This window comes from Oncorhynchus keta, chromosome 28 (assembly GCF_023373465.1).
Source record: "Oncorhynchus keta strain PuntledgeMale-10-30-2019 chromosome 28, Oket_V2, whole genome shotgun sequence".
Classification (NCBI taxonomy): domain Eukaryota; kingdom Metazoa; phylum Chordata; class Actinopteri; order Salmoniformes; family Salmonidae; genus Oncorhynchus; species Oncorhynchus keta.
Genome location: NC_068448.1, coordinates 44,849,908 through 44,869,842, shown reverse-complemented (window position 1 = coordinate 44,869,842; position 19,935 = coordinate 44,849,908). Strand labels below are relative to the sequence as shown.

The 19,935-nt window shown below is 41.6% G+C and overlaps 1 protein-coding gene and 1 long non-coding RNA gene across 4 annotated transcripts; both read right to left on the bottom strand.

Annotated features, from left to right (window-relative positions):
- Nucleotides 1–1,743: 1,743 nt before the first annotated feature.
- Nucleotides 1,744–3,661, bottom strand: LOC118360467 (uncharacterized). Its single transcript, XR_004820873.2, has 5 exons — nucleotides 2,583–3,661; nucleotides 2,378–2,486; nucleotides 2,201–2,279; nucleotides 1,913–2,093; nucleotides 1,744–1,824 (listed from the first exon to the last, which is right to left on the bottom strand). It is a non-coding gene; the product is annotated as an uncharacterized LOC118360467 (long non-coding RNA).
- A 5,525-nt stretch (nucleotides 3,662–9,186) lies between these two features.
- Nucleotides 9,187–19,840, bottom strand: LOC118361469 (protein CDV3 homolog). Of its 3 annotated transcripts, none has more exons than XM_035741431.2 (5): nucleotides 19,390–19,839; nucleotides 18,304–18,380; nucleotides 18,045–18,175; nucleotides 17,719–17,881; nucleotides 9,187–11,867 (listed from the first exon to the last, which is right to left on the bottom strand). In XM_035741431.2, exons 1-5 carry the CDS (start codon nucleotides 19,594–19,596, stop codon nucleotides 11,738–11,740), a joined length of 708 nt encoding a protein of 235 aa, XP_035597324.1. In that variant the 5' UTR covers nucleotides 19,597–19,839; the 3' UTR covers nucleotides 9,187–11,737. The 3 variants fall into 3 exon arrangements, with proteins under 3 accessions (XP_035597324.1, XP_035597325.1, XP_035597326.1); XM_035741432.2 differs by lacking the exon at nucleotides 9,187–11,867 and adding an exon at nucleotides 17,455–17,586 and having other exon boundaries at nucleotides 19,390–19,840; XM_035741433.2 differs by lacking the exon at nucleotides 9,187–11,867 and adding an exon at nucleotides 17,455–17,490 and having other exon boundaries at nucleotides 19,390–19,840.
- Nucleotides 19,841–19,935: the final 95 nt, after the last annotated feature.

Here is a 19,935-nt window from a genome sequence, read left to right as displayed (position 1 = left end):
AGACAATACTTTGGAGGAAGCAAACCGGTCTATTCCATTAGACTCAAGTTGGGGTATACCAGGCTCAGGTTCTCCTCACCATGACATAAATAGTAAATGACATGCAACAATGGCCTGTATCACATCTAACAATTAAATAGAAATGTGCTTCTTTTAACCCCAAAAGAGCAATAAAACATACAACTGTAAACAAAGGGCAGGAATTTATTTTTATTTTACTTAACTTGGCAAGTCAGTTAAGAACAAATTCTTATTTTCAATGACGGCCTAGGAACAGTGGGTTAACTGCCTTGTTCAGGGGCAGAACGACATTTTTACCTTGTCAGCTCGGGAATGCAATCTTGCAACCTTTCGGTTACTAGTCCATTGCTTTAACCACTAGGCTACTTGCCCGAATACAATGACATAAATTAAAACATAATGGACACCGCAACCGCAACCCTCAGCCTCAATCTATTCCTCAATCAATATCACCATTACTGTCACCGTCATCACCATCATAATAGTCATCCTCATCCACTTCCTCGATGTCCTACACTTCAAAGTTTCTGCCACTGCCCTCAATAAAAGCCCCTCTGAACGATTCACATTGTCCTTCTGCCTGCTGGAGGTCGTCAAGATTTCCAGCAAGGACAGGTCTTGCCCCAAGACAAAATTGATTTTGCTCTGGCCTCCACAATCAGTCACTGCTCATGTGAGTAGAACTTCTTGGCAGTGAAGACATCGTCCTCATTGTACCGCTTCTCTTCCCACGCCTGAGGGGATGGAGCACAAAGAGCCTTTGCTTGAGGTGAAACTCCTCATCATCCTCTGCTCCTCCTGCTCTCCAGGACCAAACAGTGCTGTCCACCTGCACTGCATCCTCATACACCAGGGCCTGTGAAATCTGTGAGGACAAACCTTGTCTCCTCAGGTTGTAGTCCTTCACATTTTTTTGTGTGTTACTAACGACTGTGGCAAGCCTTTTGGACAGGCGGTTGGCAATACCTTGACCATCTATTGATAACAGATAAAATAGACACATAAAATGTTTAAAAAATAATGTAATCCAATATAAACAAAAAAAACATTAAAAAAACATTTAAAAAATGACAAAAGTTGCTATACAATTACTCTTCTACCATCCAACAATATATATATATATATACTGCATATTTTCTCATCAGGCCACAGAGGAACCTCCATTCCATCACCAGACTGAATGTTCACAATCTGTTACTCTGCGGTCTGTGGAGTGCAGTCTGGAAGCGACTGCTGGAGGGGGACCATCGATGGAGGATGCTGTTCTTCCTCTCCATCGTCTTCAGTTTTCTGTCATCAGCAAGGTTCTAAATACTTTGACCAGGGAGATCAATTATATTCATTGATCTAACAATTGCATTGTTAAACTGAGGAAGTACCTCTCCATCTGCACAAGCTGACAAACAGCTGTTTCATCTCCACTTTCCTGCTGTGGCCTGGAAATGAAAAATGGATTAGAGGGCAAACAATAATGCATACCAAAAAATAACAACTTTGTTTAGTCATTTGAAATCAATAACATACATTGCAATTGTATGTTACTGGAGCATTGCAACATATTGCAGCACAGCACAGAGCAGGTTTTTGCCTCTCAAGGGTGACACTGATATTTCTTCCCCAGTCCCTAAAGGTGTCCAGTGTGGTTCTTAAAACATAACAATAGTGACAACATTTCTAATCAATACTGAAATTCTATGCTTAGATTATTGATACAATGGTTTACCTTTGAAGAGGCCATTTCTGCCATTTCCCTTTCTGCCTCTGTTGCAACTTCTGTTGCAAACCTCTGTGGCAGAGAGTCCACTACAACAAAAAAAAACAGGAAATGTTAGGAACATCACCAGAGTCAACCAGCATCAAGTAAATTAATAACAATTCCAAGTGTACTAACGTTGTCTCTGGTGTATCTTTTTCCAACGTTGGAGAAGTGCATCAGTCAGGAGGTCAATACGATGGGACGGCGTCATTTCTTTGGTGACCTTCCCAAAGCGCCTCAGATACGACTACAGCCTCTAGATCTGGTCCCCATCTGCCAGTCCAGCACCTTCGACATATCGGCTGTTGGATTTCATCTAGAAATATAAAATCATGTCAAACCATGGTAAAAGGGTTATTTGGTGAAACCGTATAAAATATAAATAAATACCTACTGACAATATCAATGATCATGTTCAAGTACCTGACATGGCAAGTCATGTCCATAAGCATGGAAAACTGGCACAACGAATTTGGTCTCATGCTTCAATTCAGGAAAGTTTCTGTAAAAAATGGACAAAATGTTAAGGTGAATTTTTTGGGGAGAAAACTATTCAAATGTTAAAGTCAATGAGATCTTGAATTTAAAAAAGTTCATTACTTGCACATGTGGCTGCATCTTGCATGCAATATCATACATGAAGAAGAGATTGATGTCCTTGCCTCTCATCCCCTCCATCTCTCGCAGCAGGTACACTGCATTTGACAAACTACAGGAGAGATACATAATTATTTATATAAACACTGAAAATATAAACTGAAAAAGAAAATGAAAAAAAATAAACCTAATTATTACTGCATCCCACCTTTCACCCTTTTTCATGTTCAAGAAGTGAAGCGGGTGCTCATGCTTGCAGGAAACCCCCAACCCAAACCCCCTGTCTCGTCCAATTTCGTTGTTTTGGGTTTGGACTTGATGGTGTTGCCCGCTTGAAATCCATGGCAACCTTAAAAATATATATATAAAGTACAGTACAGGTATAACGTACTGAGCTGTTGCCTGAAGCAGATCACACAGTGGTATCAGGTTAATATTACATTCAACATGCACAATACAAACATACGGTCTCCAACCATAAGACCACTGAGTCAAACAGATGAAGTGGAGGGACAACTGCATCATTTAAATATCAATTAGTGGCCAGGTTTGATATCATGATTTCAAATCATTCTAGATTTTGTTCACATTCCCTTCCAGTTGTACATAAGGTAACAATGGAAGGTATCCTTGAAATGCAGTGCATATTACATTCAGGCATTACCCCAGTTGGTGATATGGGCTTACAAACAAATTGATCCACCTCAGCTCAGTTTGCAAAGTACTTTTCCCCATGTTTTGGTGGCTCATAAATTGATCCAGACTACTTGTTCTTGGCAAACCAAAAATGCCATCCGCTGCTACCACCACTGTTACATTGTCCTGTAAAGAGATGTCAATTATAATTGGATACAACTTTATAGTTGTTGGACCCTAGGAAGAGTCGCTGCTGCTTTGTAACAGATCATGTGGATCCCAATAAACATATACAATTAAAGACTAGAAGTCTATTACTTTTAATTTAACCAGGTAAGTTGACTGAGAACACATTCTCATTTACAGCAACAACCTGGGGAATAGTTACAGGGGAGATGAATGAGCCAATTGTAAGTTGGGGATGATTAAGTGATCATGATGGTATAAGGGCCAGATTGGGAATTTTGCCAGGACATCAGGGTTAACACCCCTAATCTTACAATAAGTTCCATGGAATCTTTAGTGACCACAGAGAGTCAGGACACCCATTTAACATCCCAGCTGAAAGACAGCACCCTACACAGGGCAATGTCCCCAATCACTACCCTTCGGCATTGGGAAATGTTTTTAAACCAGAGGAAAGAGTGCCTCCAACTGGCCCTCCAACACCATCTCCAGCAGCATCTGGTCTCCAATCTAGAGACCGACCAGGACAAACCCGAATTAGCTTCAGAAGCAAGCCAGCAGTGGGATGCAGAGTGGTATGCTGCTGTCTGTACAATTTTTTGACAAAAATGGAACAGATGTTTCTAATAGATAATTTGTGTTTATAAAAGAGGGAAACATTACAATTGATATCTTATGCTTTGATGTTTTTTTGGGGGGTGATAAAACATTTAATAGGCCCAAAAAAAGCTACAAATCGGCAGTTTCTGGGGCCAGACGGCGCAACATATCAAGTTTCGACACAGCGTGTCAGAACTCCTCATTGGCCTCATTTGTCAGGGCAGTATACAAGTCTCGTCACTGAAATGAATGGACTTAATTCTTAGGGCTAGGCTTCCCGTTAGCGGGACACCTGTCGACAACTTCCGGTGAATTTGGTGGGCGCGCAATTCAAATAATCATAAAATTGATGGATATTAAACATACAAGTGTATACATACAGGTACATACAAGTGTACACATACAGGTACATACAAGTGTCTTATATTTGTTAAAAGCTTACATTCTTGTTAATCTAACTACATTGTCTGATTTACAATAGGCTTTACAGCGAAAGCATGCCATGCGATTGCTTGAGGATGGCGCTCCACATCAAAATATTTTTCAACCAGCACAGGCTTCATAAAATCACAAATAGCAATTAAATATTCACTTACTTTTTGAAAATCTTCCTCTGATTTGCAATTCCTAGGGTCCCGGCTGCAACATGCATGGACGTTTTGTAAGATAAAATCCGTCTTTATATCCAAAAAAGTCAGTTTAGCTGGCTCCATCGATTTGAGTAATCCACTCGTTCAACACGTAGAGAAAGGAATCCAAAAAGCTACCACTATAAACTTTGTTAAAACAAGTCCAAATACGTATCTATTTAATCCTCAGGTAAACTAAAATATAATTAAACTATAACATTTCATATGAAAAGTAGTATGTTCAATATAGAAGTAATGACAACAGACTGATTTCTGACTCCCTGTACCAAAACTCAAAATGATTCCTCATTTGGGAAGAAACAAGCCAAAGACTGTTGACATCTAGTGGAAGCCATAGAAATTGCTATCTGGGAACTGGAATTGCATAGGACCCATAGCTTTCCATTGAAAGAGCATCAAGAAAAAATGTTCCGGTTGGTTTTCCTTTGTATTTTCTCCTACCATATCAGTCTCATACATTATTTTGACATTTCTACAAACTTCAAAGTGTTTTCTATCCAATGGTACCAATTACCAATCTGTGCCTGAGTAACAGGCAGTTCACTTCGGGCACATCAGTCAGACAGGAAGTGGAGAAAAATAGACCCTAACCGAGGCACTGATTCATTACTACATCAGAGTAGGACATCAGCACATTCAGCAAATGCATCTTCACATACAAGTAGCACATGGTTTCTATGACAGATCTGTTAATCAAAACAGGAATTTGGTTATGAACTTTTGCAGACAAAGTAGACATAGTATTGACATAGTATTGAATCAGATTACATAATTGATTACTTACTGTCCTATGAGGAACATTTAATCACAGGCATATGGCCCTCAGTGAAACACCACTCTCAAGCTGCAGGCTGGTTATCTGCTTGAGTAGTGAGTGAGCAGACGGCAGTCTGAGGATGGCAGGTGTGCAAGGCCAGAGCATGTACCTGACCAATGAGACTGCTTCCGGCTCATACTGGCAGAGCTCTACTCGCACATCATGCACTCGACCTGAAGAAAAATAGTAATGAAAAGCTCCATTAAAAAGAATGGAGCAAAAACACCACATTTTCCAATGCAAATAAAAATATTTAAAAAAAGATTATAAACACATCCCAACACCTTACCCCATCTCGCCAATACAGCAAATGGAAGCCTAGTAATGCCAATTGTTGGGGTAGCTAACACGCTTGTTCTACGCTGCTACTGGTGAGAAAGGACAATTTACCGAAAAATGAACATGCGGACTCTGTTTTAGTTGAAAATGTCCAAAATCACTATTCAAAGGTAACCCGTACCACACGTGAGATAACAATTTCACCATATGAATGGTGAGATTGGTAAGATTTTTCCACCTTTTAAATTGGGTGGATATGTACAATGTGCCATGAATACTAGGCTAATTAATTTTTTTGTGGCAAAGAAACTAGCTATCTACCTAGATGATATTAGGAAGATACCCTTCCTTATTTTACCAGATCCTCTTCTCCTTCAGCCGGTGGACTTCTACAGTATATTTAATTACTTATAATTTCTCCCAACTACATGAACACGCTGAAATCAATTTCGATTCATTGCACTGCAATTCATAATTTAACTTGTTGACATACAAATTCAAATCCAGATTTACTCATTGCAGAATGTATCCATAATCATGAATGAATAAGCATATTTGACAAGAATGCACCTAGTCACCAATCAAACACCTGATCTCCAACAATTACATTGCTTTAATAAAGAAATCACATTAGCAAACAATGCATACACATGATTTTATACATAACATATCTATTTACACATCTTTTATTTCACCTTTATTTAACTAGGTGAATCAGTTAAGAACAAATTCTTATTTACAGTGACGGCCTACACCGGCCAAACCCGGACAACGCTGGGTCAATTGTGCACCGCCCTATGGGACTCCCGGTTGTGATACAACCTGGATCTCGTGAGGAGCACCATATGAACTATTATTACTATCCGAGAGCGCAAGGATTCTTCTGCTTTTCCTTTTTAGGAATTAGACCAGCACAAATAACACAAAATGTAAAAACATCATATTGTGATCTTTGGTGGGTGAGTTACAATTGGAAAAACTGGATGTGTGAGGTAGGTTTAATATAAAAAATACTAGGCCATTTATATATAATAATAATAATATATGCCATTTAGCAGACGCTTTTATCCAAAGCGACTTACAGTCATGTGTGCATACATTCTACGTATGGGTGGTCCCGGGAATCGAACCCACTACCCTGGCGTTACAAGCGCCATTACCACTGCATTCAGTCTGAACCCCATCATAAGCAGGAGAGCGGTAGGGTAGCAACAACAGTAGCCTGGATGTTGTCAAATCAGGAGAAGAACAAGTGAAGGAAGAAACATGGGGAAAATGAGTGACGGGGGGCATAGTGTGGAATAAGGGGTAGCTAGAGGGTTGGCCATAGAATAAACATAACATTGGGTGCTGGTGTGCTTCTGCATCCCTTTTAAGTCGTCACAAATATCCTTTCCATGTCCAGCACAGGAGGTTGGTGGCACCTTCATTGGGGAGGACGGGCTTGAGTTAATGGCTGGAGCGGCATCTGTGGAATGGTGTCAAATACAGACACACATTTTCCATGTTTTTGATGCCATTCCATTTGCCCCGTACCAGCCATTATTATGAACCGTCCTCCCTTCAGCAGCCTCCACTGATGTCCAGTCATACTCGGAGTCCCGTGCTGCATTCAAAACAACTTGGAACTCGGAAATCTCAAGACTTCTGTGCATTCAAGACAATCGGGTTCAAGTCAGGGCTCTGGCTGGGACACAAGGACATTCAGAGACTTGTCCCGAAAACACACCTGCATTGTCTTGGCTGTGTGCTTATGGTCGTTGTCCTGTTGGAAGGTGAACCTTGTCCCAGTCTGAGGTCCTGAGCGCTCTGGAGCAGGTTTTCACCAAGGATCTCTCTATTCTTTGCGCAGTTCATCTTTCCCTCGATCCTGACTAGTCTCCCAGTCCCTGCCACTGAAAAACAACTGCTGCCACCACAATGCTTCACCGTAGAGATGGTGCCAGATTTCCTCCAGAACTGTCGCTTGGCATTCAAGCCAAACTGTTCAATCTTGGTTTCATCAGACCAGAGAATCTTGTTTCTCATGGTCTGAGAATCTTTCAGTGCCTTTTGGCAAACTCCAAGTGGACTGTCATGTACCTTTTACTGAGGAGTGGCTTCTGTCTAGCCACTCAACCATAAATGCTTGATTGGTGGAGTTCTGCAGAGATGGTTGTCCTTCTGGAAGGTTCTCCCATCTCCACAGAGGAACTCTGGAGCTCTGTGAGTGACCATCGGGTTCTTGGTCACCTCTCTGACCAAGGCCCTTCTCCCCCGATTGCGCAGTTTGCCCGGGCAGCCAGCTCTAGGAAGAGTCTTGGTGGTTCCAAACGTCTTCCATTTAAGAATGATGGCCACTGTGTTCTTGGGGACCTTCAAGGCTGCAGACCATTTTTGGTACCCTTCCCCCAGATCTGTGCCTCAACACAATACTGTCTCAGAGCTCTACGGACAATTCCTTCTACCTCACGGCTTGGTTTTTGCTCTGACATGCACTATAGACAGGTGTGTGCCTTTCCAAATCATGTCCAATCAATTGAATTTACCACAGGTGGACTCCAAACAAGTTGTAGAAAGTTGTAGATCAATGGAAACAGGATGCACCGGAGCTCAATTTCAAGTCTCATAGCAAAAGGTCTGAATACTTAAGTAAATAAGATATTTTTGTTTTCAACACATTTGCAAAAATGTCCCTAAAAACTATTTTCGCTTTTGCAATTATGTGGTTGTGTGTAGATTGCTGAGGATTTATTTATTTAATCCATTTTAGAATAAGGTAGTAAAGTAACAAGAGGTCTGAATACTTTCAGAAGGCACTGTACATGGTCCATTAATGAAATTGACATTTTTCCAAATATTTACTGACAGCGATTCGATGTAGTCGGAAGTAGTCTGCCCACATAACTCCATTGTATATTTAAGCAGTAAGGCCAAAAGGGGGTGTGGTAAATTGGCCATATACCACAACCCTCCAAGGTGCCTTATCACTATCACTATTGGTTACCAAAGTAATTAGTAGAGTAAAAATAAGCGTTTTGTCATACCCGTGGCATATCACAGCTTTGATATATGTAAGTCTCTGGCCCAAACCACCCAGTTGATAATGTGGAGTTGAGTAATGTCAGCTAATATTTAATAATCGTTTGCACCTGATGAAAGCCAGAGACTTGCATATCGTTTGCACCTGTAGCAGACTTTGGCTAGGTCCTGGTACTCCTAATTCCAATTGGCTTCTTCTCGTTGCCTCCTCTTCTTTATAACTAGTTCTTTGTGGTCAGTAGTCATGAAGTTGTGGCGACAGAGACAACAAAAGGAAGCCAATGAAGTGCTGGGACAAAATAAAATCTGTGGTCTCTGACAGATGTCATAAATGTGCCCAGTCCACTACCTATTTCACCAAATATTTGTCCCAAAAAATAACTCCTGAGCATAAAATGTTGCTTGAACTTCATTCGATTTTAAATTGTAATAACATTTAAGGCTCAACCCAAAATGGTGATCTAAAATATAATTTATTAGACCATGTGCATTATTGTGCTTACTGAAACACAGTACCAGTTGCCAATACTTATGCAGACTGGTTTCTCAGTGTGGCCTTTTATTTGAACATCTAGCTTACCTGTAAAACAGCTACTTTCAGGTTAAGAACTCACAGGACACCCTTCACAAGGATCACTGTTTATTTTTTGTTAAACTGTTCTTTGATTAAGTCCTCAGACATTTTCACTACTTCCACCCACAATGTTTTGGCAGAGGACCACAGGCTGCATAATGTGTTACATTGCCCTCCACATCTCCTTTCGATTGGCTTTGACAGAAATTAACTCCAGCTCTTTTTTAGTTCTAACCCTCTGTTCAACCTAAGGAAATGCAAACATTCTTATTCTCATCTAAACCCAAAAATAAAAAGTCAGACTGCAGCCACTGACTGAAGCTCTCCATGACCACGATTACATGTCATAGACCTGCTCTACAAACATTTCAATAAGTGCTGAAATAATATTCTTCATATCTTTGGAACAACCTTTGAGGGCATCTATCTCTATGGGGAGGAGGGAGGAAAATGGGTGAGTTCCATGCTGCAGAACAAGGCAAACTTCAATGCCTTGGACTGAAGCAATGCAATGAGCATAAGAGAAAGTAAACAGATGCAGTGCATTCAGTAGATATTCAGGCTCCTTAACTTTTCCAGCATTTTGTTACATTACAGCCTTATTGTAAAATTGATTAAATTGTTTATCCCCCATAAATTTACATATAACAAAGCAAAAACAGATGATTTTTTGGGAAAAAATAAACTCACATTTACATAAGTATTCAGACCCTTTACTCAGTACTTTGTTGAAGCACCTTTGGCAGAGAATATAGCCTTGAGTCTTCTTGGGTATGACGCAACAATCTTGGAACTCTGAAGCTCTATCAAGTGACCATTGGGTATCTTGGTCACCACCCTGACCTTCTCCCCCGATTGTTCAGTTTGGCTGGGCGGGAAGATCTAGGAAGAGTCTTAGTGGTTCCAAACTTTTACTCTGACATGCACTGTCAAGGTGTGTGCCTTTCCAAATCATGTCCAATCAATTTAATTTACCACAGGTGGACTCCAATCAAGTTGTAGAAACATCAAGGATGATCAATGGAAACAGGATACACCTAAGCTCAATTTTGAGTCTCATAGCAAAGTGTCTGAATACTTATGTAAATGTTTATAAATTTGCTAAAATTTCTAAAAACATGTTTTCGCTTTGCCATTATGGGGTATTGTGTATAGACTGATGAGAATATTTAATCCATTTTAGAATAAGGCTGTGACGTAGCAAAATGTGGATAAAGTCAAAGGATCTGAACTCTTTCCAACTGAACTAAGTAATAAAAAAAAAATGGACAGCAGTATGACAGGCCATACTTACTGCGGTCAATTACAGGCATCGAGTACAGAAGGGTCATTTTTGGGACGCTGTAGCTAATGTCTTTGCACCTGTAACAATGTCAATCCACTTCCCTCTGTCCCACCTATACAAAATGGTGTAAGTACATAAAAACTATGGTGAAGAAAACAGCCCTCTAAGTAAAACAAAAACTCCGGACCGAATCCTCAGAATGCTTTAAAAAATTAGAAGTAATCTACCAAAGTAATGACTTCAGATTAGAAAAGAGCTTAAATGTTTTGCCGATGTTAATAATCAAATAAAAAAAGGACGAGCAAGTCAAACAGTGGATATGAAGGACAGTTGGTGTAATCTGACAAACTGAAACTCAGCACTACATTATTGAATTTGGGAGGTTGGTGCGATCCAGGAGGCAAGCAACAGCGCGCGAGACAACCAGTAAGTTTCTCTCTAGAGGACGAGGCAGTTTCTCTCTTTACACTAAGGCCACTTTTAAATAGTCATTCAGAATGAGGACCATAACTTCTCTCCCGTGTTCACAGATCTTTGTAGGAGTCCCTTTGAGGAAATCAAAGTATCTAAGTGGAAGAGCCTGGTGGTTCTCTTCTGCAGGGCTGGCGTTTGCCCCACTCACCACCAATAAGAGCAAAGTCCCCGCTCAACATGGTCACCACAGCCATGCAACCGAGATAGTCTCCACTCGTGTGCCCAAACCATAACGCACCCCAACAATTACAAACCATGTGCAGTTTGGGTTATAACGATCTCACAAAAAAAATATATCCATTCTCAACAGTCCATTTAATCTTGCCCAATTTTGTGTCTTCTTTGATCCTCTGTGGCTTTATCAAAGAAAGTTGAAGTCCAGAGAGAAGTTGTACCATACCACTGCTGCTCTGAATACAATCCACAAAAGACAACCTAAAGTTGCCTTTGCTGTTGTTGCTGCAGTGTCATTCATATGGGTGTATCATATAGTTTTGATATTTGTTTCAGTTGATCCCCGTTGCCACAACCATTTTGGATGTAGTCTTTCAGTTTTGCCAACCAGGTGCTTTGTGTATGTACTGTATATACACATGAATGTATTGACATTGTGGGAGTGTCTGTAGATGTAAAGTGTGTGTGTTAGTGTATATGGTTGACTGTGTGAGGTATTTGTATGTATACTGTATGTATTGTACTGTGGTACGTGAGAAGGAGAGGTCCAGTGTGATGGTGGCAGCAACACCAGTGTTTGTTGTCAGGACTGTGCTGTAGTTAGGTACACTGCTGTAGCTCAGCTCCCTCTGGCAGCTGGGTAAGACCACGCTGGCTGTGCAGGCCACTACTTGTCCCCCAGGATGGCGTACTGGTTACCAAGCTCCAACTGCTGCAGGGAAGCGCCACTGCCTCCCTCCTCTCGGCCACGGTTTTTGTGCTTCACAACCTCAAAGGACTTCTCCATCTCTCTGTCCCTGAAACCCAAGCATTGGACATATTAAACAAAGTTTCTACACTGTGTCTAAAGGAATCCACATACATTAGTTTGGTTTGCTCCTAGCAGAACTCAGCTAGGCGAAACGACATCTGCTTGTATACCCCTTAAAGACAGTCACTTGAAAAACAAGAAAATAATATTACGGTTGTTTGACCCTCGAGCCACTGAAGCAACAACCAGAAACACTTCCTCAAAATTGTCAGAATTAATCCAAGATCAATCAAGAAATGTGTCATTAAGTTAGATGTTTTGGCCAAGGAAGTCTTAGTCACACAATTTTACATTTAGCTAAGATGTTTGGTGCAGTGAACAACTTTGCATGAAAATTAGTCGTCTCTCGCTGAGAGACTACACTTCATGTTTCCCACTCATACTAAGAGTAGTACTGATAACCAGTCACCAACGACATCAAGAGAAATGTTGAGCGCACTACGGTTGACCCCAGTTAGTCAACTGGTTGATTGTTTGGTTGTTAGGCTGTTTGTCAACGGAGATTGTTTTAGTCGATCAGTAACATTCAGCAAGTATTCAAACCCCTTGACTTTTTCCCACACTTTGCTACATTACAGCCTTATTCTAAAATGGATTAAATTGGTTTCCCCCCTGATCAACCTACACACAATACCCCAAAATGACAAAGCAAAAAACAGGCTTTTAGAAATATTTGCAAATGTATTAAGAAAAGGAAAACTGAAACATGTACATACTTTGTTAAAGCACCGTTGGCAGCGATTATAGGCTTGAGTCTTTGGTACAAGCTTGGCACACCTGTATTTGGGGAGTTTCTCCCAGTCTTCTCTGCAGATCCTCTCAAGCTCTGTCAGGTTGTTTTCCAGAAATATCCAGAAAGTACATTGAGTTCTTGGTCACCTCCCTGACCAAGGCCCATCTCCCCCGACTGCTCAGTTTGGCCGTGAGGCCAGCTCTAGGAGTCTTTGTGGTTCCAAACTTATTCCATTTATGGAGGCCACTGTGTTCTTGGGGATCTTCAATGCGGTAGAAATGTTTTGGTACCCTTCCCCAGATGTGCCTTCAACACAATCCTGTCTCAGAGCTCTACAGACAATTCCTTCAACAATTCCTTCAACCTCACAGCTTGGTTTTTGCTCTGACATGCACTATCAACTGTGGAACCTTACAGTTGAAGTCATAAATTACATTTAATCTCAGTAAAAATTCCCTGTCTGGGGCCTCCTGGGTGGGGCAGTGGTTAAGGGCTCTGTACTGTAGCGCCAGCTGTGCCATCAGAGTCCCTGGGTTCGCGCCCAGGCTCTGTCGTAAGGTCCGTGGGGCGGCGCACAACTGGCCTAGCGTCGCCCGGGTTAGGGAGGGCTTGGTCGGTAGGGGTGTCCTTGTCTCATCGCGCACCAGCGACTCCTGTGGCGGGCTGGGCGCAGTGTGCGCTAGCCAAGGTGGCCAGGTGCACGGTGTTTCCTCCGGCGCATTGGTGCGGCTGGCTTCCGGGTTGGATGCGCACTGTGTTAAGAAGCAGTGCGGCTTGGTTGGGTTGTGTATCGGAGGACGCATGACTTTCAACCTTCGTCTCTCTCGAGCCCGTACAGGAGTTGTAGTGATGAGACAAGAGTAGCTACTACAACAATTGGATACCACGAAATAGGGGAGAAAAAGGGCAAAAATAAATAAATATATAATTCCCTGTCTTCGGTCAGTTAGAATCACCACTTTTTTTAAGAATGCGAACTGTCAGAATAATAGTAGAGAGAATGACTTATTTCAGCTTTTATTTTCTTCATCACATTCCCAGTGGGTCAGAAGTTTACATACACTCAATTAGTATTTGGTAGCATTGCCTTTAAATTGTTTAACTTGTCAAATTTCCTCCCTCATGATGCAATCTATTTCATGAAGTGCACCACACCAGGCCCTCCTGAAGCAAAGCACCCCCACAATTTGATGCTGCCACCCCAATGCTTCACGGTTGGGATGGTGTCTTTTTCCCTCCAAGCTTAACGATGGTCATTATGGCCAAACAGTACTATTTTTGTTTCATCAGACCAGAGGACATTCCTCCAAAAAGTACAATCTTTGTCCCCACGTACAGTTGCAAACCGTAGTCTGGCTTTTTGATGGCGGTTTTGGAGCAGTGGCTTTACCCTTGCTGAGCGGCATTTCAGGTTATGTTGTTATAGAACTCGTTTTACTGTGGCTATAGATATTTTTGCACCCGTTTCCTCCAGCATCTTCACAAGGTCTTTTGCTGTGTTCTAGGATTGATTTTCACTTTTCGCACCAAAGTACGTTCATCTCTAGGAGACAGAACGTGTCTCCTTCCTGAGCGATATGACGGCCTTGTGGTCCCATGGTGTTTACACTTGCGTACTATTGTTTGTACAGATGAACGTGGTAGCTTCAGGCGTTTAGAAATTGCTCCCAAGGATGAACCAGACTTGTGGAGTTCTACAATTCTTTTCTGAGGTCTTGGCTGATTTCTTTAGATTTTCCCATGATGTCAAGCAAAGAGGCACTGAGTTTGAAGGTAGGCCTTGTAATACATCCACAGGTACACCTCCAATTGACTCAAATGATGTCAATTAGCCTATCAGAAGATCCTAAAGCCATGACATAATTTTGTCATTTCCAAAGCTGTTTAAAGGCACAGTCAACTTAGTGTATGTAAACTTCTGACCCACTGGAATTGTGAAAGTGAATTTATACATCATGCACAAAGTAGATGTCCTAACCAACTTGCCAAAACTATAGTTCATTTGTGGAGTGGTTGAAAAACAAGTGAATGACTCCAACCTAAGTGTATGTAAACTTCCAACTTCAACTGTTTCTAGACAGGTGTGTGCCTTTCCAAATCATGTCCAATCAATTGAATTTACCACAGGTGGACTCCAATCAAGTTGTTGAAACATCAAGGATGATCAATGGAAACAGGATGCATTTGAGCTCAATTTCAAGTCATAGCAAAGGTTCTGAATACTAAAGTATAAGGCATTTGTGTTTTATTTATTTATTCTAAAAACCTTTTTTCACTTTGTCATTATGAGGTACTATGTGTAGATTGAGGAAAAACATGAATTTAATTCATTTTTAGAATAAGTCTGCAATGTAACAAAATGTGGAAATGGTCAAGGGGTCTGAATTAGAGGTCGACCGATTATGATTTTTCAACGCCGCTACCGATTATTGGATGAGCAAAAAAGCTGATATCGATTAAAATCGGCCGATTTTTATTTGTAATAATGACGATACAAAATGAACACTTATTTTAACTTAATATATCAATAAAATCTATTCAGCCTCAAATAAATGAACATGTTCAATTTGGTTTAAATAAATGCAAAAACAAAGTGTTGGAGAAGAAAGTAAAAGTGCAACATGTGCTATGTAAGAAAGCTAACGTTTCAGTTCCTTGCTCAGAACATATGAAAGCTGGTGGTTCCTTTTAACATGAGTCTTCAATATTCCCAGGTAAGACTTTAGGTTGTAGTTATAGGAATTATAGGACTATTTCCCTCTAAACCATTTGTATTTCATATACCTTTGACTATTGGATGTTCTTATAGGCACTTTAGTATTGCCAGTAACAGTATAGCTTCCGCTCCTCCCTGGGCTCGAACCAGCATCAACGACAACAGCCACCATCGAAGCAGAGTTACCCATGCAGAGCCATTCCAATTCGTCTGTCGACCTCTAGTTTGAATACGAGTCGAATGCATTGTACACACACACCCCTCATTGAACTAATCCATTGTGGAGACTAAAAGCTAATTTATGCGTGATCGGAAAATGTGGTTGGAGACTCCATTTGGAGGGTGCGAAGCAATTGCGGAGCCTCCAGAGGCATGCAGAGGCCAAATACAGCTCCGTACTGCAATTCCCATGCACCTCCCAAATGTTGTAAATGCAGAGGGCTCTGTACAGCTCTGCATTTACATGATTGGTTGACGGTAGGTGGGGGCGGTACATCATGTAGGAAACAAACTCACTTCCTTGACAACCGCTCTGCACTTCTCCACGAAGCGCAAGTATGAATGCCCCGACTTCTGCTGAGGCCGTATCACCGCAAATTCCACATTGGCCAATGCAGACTTCGAATTGACCATGCACCCAGACGTACAATGCACTTCTCTACAGAATGCACTCTCCCCCGCCAATTTGTACACATTCATTGTTTGTGTTAGATTGTTAGTGTATATCCCCCATTACATATAACACCAGTAGTACATTTACCCCTAATCTACATTGTTAAAGTAAATTATATTAATGCATTCAATATTATTATTCCAGTCTTCCTGTTATCATTGTCGGAGTGGACACATTGTAGCATAAGTTGTGCACTCAGCAAACACTTGTGAGAAACAAGTTGTTAATTTAGTCATTGTCTTGTGTGGAGCACTCCTGTCAATGTTGAGTAAGCCTATAGGCTACATGTCCTGCGCGCAAATCTAGGCATATAAATGTGCACATTTGGGGATCTGATCGTATTTCTTACTGGCCTTAACGCACCACCACTGATGAGCTTCTCAAAGTAATATTCTGACTTCAAACAGCAAGCAAATTAAGTCTGTTTTTACATCATTGAGAATTACAATAGTTCCGCAATGTATTTTAATATCTTTCCAGCTGTCTACCTTTTGATAAGCAATCAGTGTGAAAGGGAAAAATGTAATTCTCTGACCCAGTGGAAAAGTAGTAAAATAGGCCTACCTGATTACTACTTATTAGTGCTCGACTTGGACTGAAATAGGTTCCGGTACTTATTTTGGTATCTGGTACTGTTCATATTTAGGTGCAGGAGCTCCACAATACTTTGAGCTAATATTCTATAAAAGAAACAGGAGCTCAAGCAGTAGAAAATTTGAGGTGCCATTACTCAGCTCGAGTGAGCTCCTTTATCCCTTGCGTAAATTTTCTACTGCTGCATCTGTCCTGAGCTCTCTGGCGGAGGAAACTGAGGGCAGGCCGGACCCAAGTTAATACAATGTTTCAAGTTCGTTGCAGACAGGCCATGTGTATCTAATGTGATTTATAGGATTTTTATCAGGATATTTGCTACCTGCAGGCTGCAATGTTTTTAATTTGTTGGCTTTATGTAGGCTATTTTCACATAGTTGTGGTCCTTCTGTAGCTCAGTTGGTAGAGCATGGCGCTTGTAACGCCAGGGTAGTGGGTTCGATTCCCGGGACCACCCATACGTAGAATGTATGCACACATGACTGTAAGTCGCTTTGGATAAAAGCGTCTGCTAAATGGCATATATATAGTTGGCAATAGGTGTTAAGTTTTAGGTTTGTATCTTTTATATTTGGATTAAGCACATGACAATGATTTGAGATATGAAGTGGTTATTATAAATTAAATGAAACTGTTTCACATAACTGCCACGCAGGTAAGATAAATTGGCATTCCACATTAGAAAGGTTGCCGACTCCTCACGTAGCGAAGCCTATTACCAGCAACTTCAGGAGTGTAATGGCCAGCAGGAGTGAGAGGAGTAAGGTTTCTCTCTTCTGGATATATAGGTCTCTGGCACCCTCTTGAGGCTTCTGTCTTATTTCATCAAACCGTAATCTTGAAAAGCATCAGACAAGCTCAATGCATACAGTTGATTTTATTAAAACAGACAGATCCTGTGGAAAAACACACTTTTAAACAAATCCATAACAGACTACCTTCGGTCAACCAAGATTTGTTTAGTTGGGGACAGCCCTAGTTTGCGCGAACAGCTGAAAAAACATGCCGGACAGCAAAATGAACAAAAACATCACAAAACTGTCATAATACATGCGCAAACTTTTTGCCTGGGAAGCATGCAACAGGCATAAGATGAGTGATATGTGAAGTTTAGGTTCACTCACCTGCGTGTCTCCACATGTTTGGAGCCGGCCATGAGTGAGGGGAACTGTGTGTCGCTGAAGATCTCAGGGGGCCCCTGGTTGGGGCCACGCTTTGTGGTAGTCAGTCGGGCCCCTGGGGGGCGGTACACCCCAGAAGGCTTGGACTCAGGCACCTCTTCCACCTCTGTAGAGACAAAAGCAGAGATGAAGCAAACCAGTCAGTGAAAACAAAGGGCAAGCCTCATAATTAGTAATAGCCAAAATATCTATTGGAGTAACCCACATACATACACACTAAAATAAGACAATGTGGAAGTGATACATAGAGTGGAGAGAAGTATACTCACCAACAGGGGCAGCGGCTGGGGGCAGGGCACCAGATTTGTTCCAGGGTCCAGACATTTTGTCTCCACTGACCAGGATAATCTCTCCATCCTCACCGACCTCCTCCTCATACTCCTCTTCCTCCTTCTCATCACTGCCACAATCACCAGAGAAAACCCAATCAACAAAAAAAATGTGCCACTAGTACAGATGTTTAACATGTCATTAGGGTAGCGCCTACTGAATGAATGTTACCCTGTCCCCCCTTATGTTCAGTTTTACCTTATCTGCAGAGCCTGCAGTCTGAGTCCACTGTAATCCACCTCCTTTGCCTCAAACTCCTTCCACTCCTCATCCTCCTGCAGACAGAGCACACAGTTTATCAGTTACACCCCCCACTAACTGGCGGTTTAGCAATCCACGGCTTCGTAGTTCATACATTTGCTTGTCATCATGTCAATCTCAATTTATCATGTAAAATTTGACCATGCAAAGGAACATCTGTCAAGGGGCCAAATAACTAGAAACTAGGATCTGGATACAGGCCACACCCTGACTTGGGACGGTCATCACAACATGTCACACTGCCTCTGGAATAAGTGTCATAACCTCCGCACAGAATCACACCAGGGTGAAACCCTGATATTAATTAGCTAAGGTATCCCAGAGGGGACAGGTTGACAGTTAACGTTAGACCGGCACTATCGGCTGCCTATGCTTGTTGTGCGGTTATCAGAATCATAATAAAATGTGCATTTAGTAACTAGATAACGTTATCTGCTGAAAATGTTACTAACATCATCACCAGTAAGTTATGCTCTCAGTGCATTTCCCGCACAAATGTTCTGAGTCTAACCGCTGCAGTCCCCATTGCTCAGGCTAACCATCTGTAAATTCTGAGAAGATTAGAGGCCTAAGCATCTACTATTGCGAATCGTGCAAACTAGCTAGCAACATTACTAATCTTCCAAATGGATAAAGTTAAGTCAGTTAACGTAGTTACCTAGCTGATTAACGTTGACCAATCGAGAGAGTTGACACTGTCGCGGCCTAAAATTATCGAGACATGTCTGCTCACCGTCTGGAATAAGTGTTGAGCTTGCTGGCTTATCTAGCAGCGATCTAAATGATTGAATTGCTGTTTGAGGAACTAGTTCATTAGTTAGTAAGGTAGCTAACCTTAAATATGCATCTCCAGAAGTCGTGTGTTAGGCCAGTATAATAACTAGCCAGATATGGTTTATTACTAAACAGCCACGAGTCCTCACTGTTAGCAGACAAACTAGCTAGCTAGTTAGCAACAGATTGATTTGGCTAGTAGCAGCAGTATGTGCCAACCGTGACTGGCGTGGGGCTAGCCAACGTTACCTTCTCCGGCTGCGCATCTTGATTTTCATTTTTCGTGCCGGACTTCTCCTTTTCCTTCTTGTTCTTTTTCAATACAATTGGTGTGGGCCCAGATGGGGCTTCCTTTCCCTTGCCTCCCTTTTCTTTCTTCTTTTTTTTATCCCTCTTGGCAAAGAAATCATCCAGGCTCTTCTCCGGCGCAGCACCACCAGTCTCTACATCCGCCATTTTCTTTCAGAAATGAATGCTAAGCAATGACAAATGTCAAAACGTCTCTTTAAATCAGTTGATAGGGAGGGTTTAAATTCCTATTCGAGCAGAGCAATCAAACAACTCCCGTTCTATCGTGAGCAAGAACATGTACCTACTGTCTGACTGCCTGTCTTTCAATGTGCCACATTATTGTAGGGGTGTGCGGCTCGCTCACTGCTATTTGACAGGCGAACCGGATGTGCAGCCAATACCCACCAAAATGCCCCGGATTAACATGAAGAGAAACATAATGGACATGCTGAAGAACCAATTATATTGCATGTCTTTTTTTGATCACCCTATCATATTATCCCG

Bases quoted from the DNA above. Each gene is read 5' to 3' on its own strand.
- LOC118361469 (XM_035741431.2), bottom strand. From the start codon at position 19,596: ATGGCGGATGTAGAGACTGGTGGTGCTGCGCCGGAGAAGAGCCTGGAT. The intron at 18,176-18,303 runs GTAAAACTGAAC...TGATTGTGGCAG, and splicing joins CTGCAGGCTCTGCAGATAAG to TGATGAGAAGGAGGAAGAGG. The intron at 11,868-17,718 runs GTGAGTGAACCT...CTTGGGTTTCAG, and splicing joins AAACATGTGGAGACACGCAG to GGACAGAGAGATGGAGAAGT.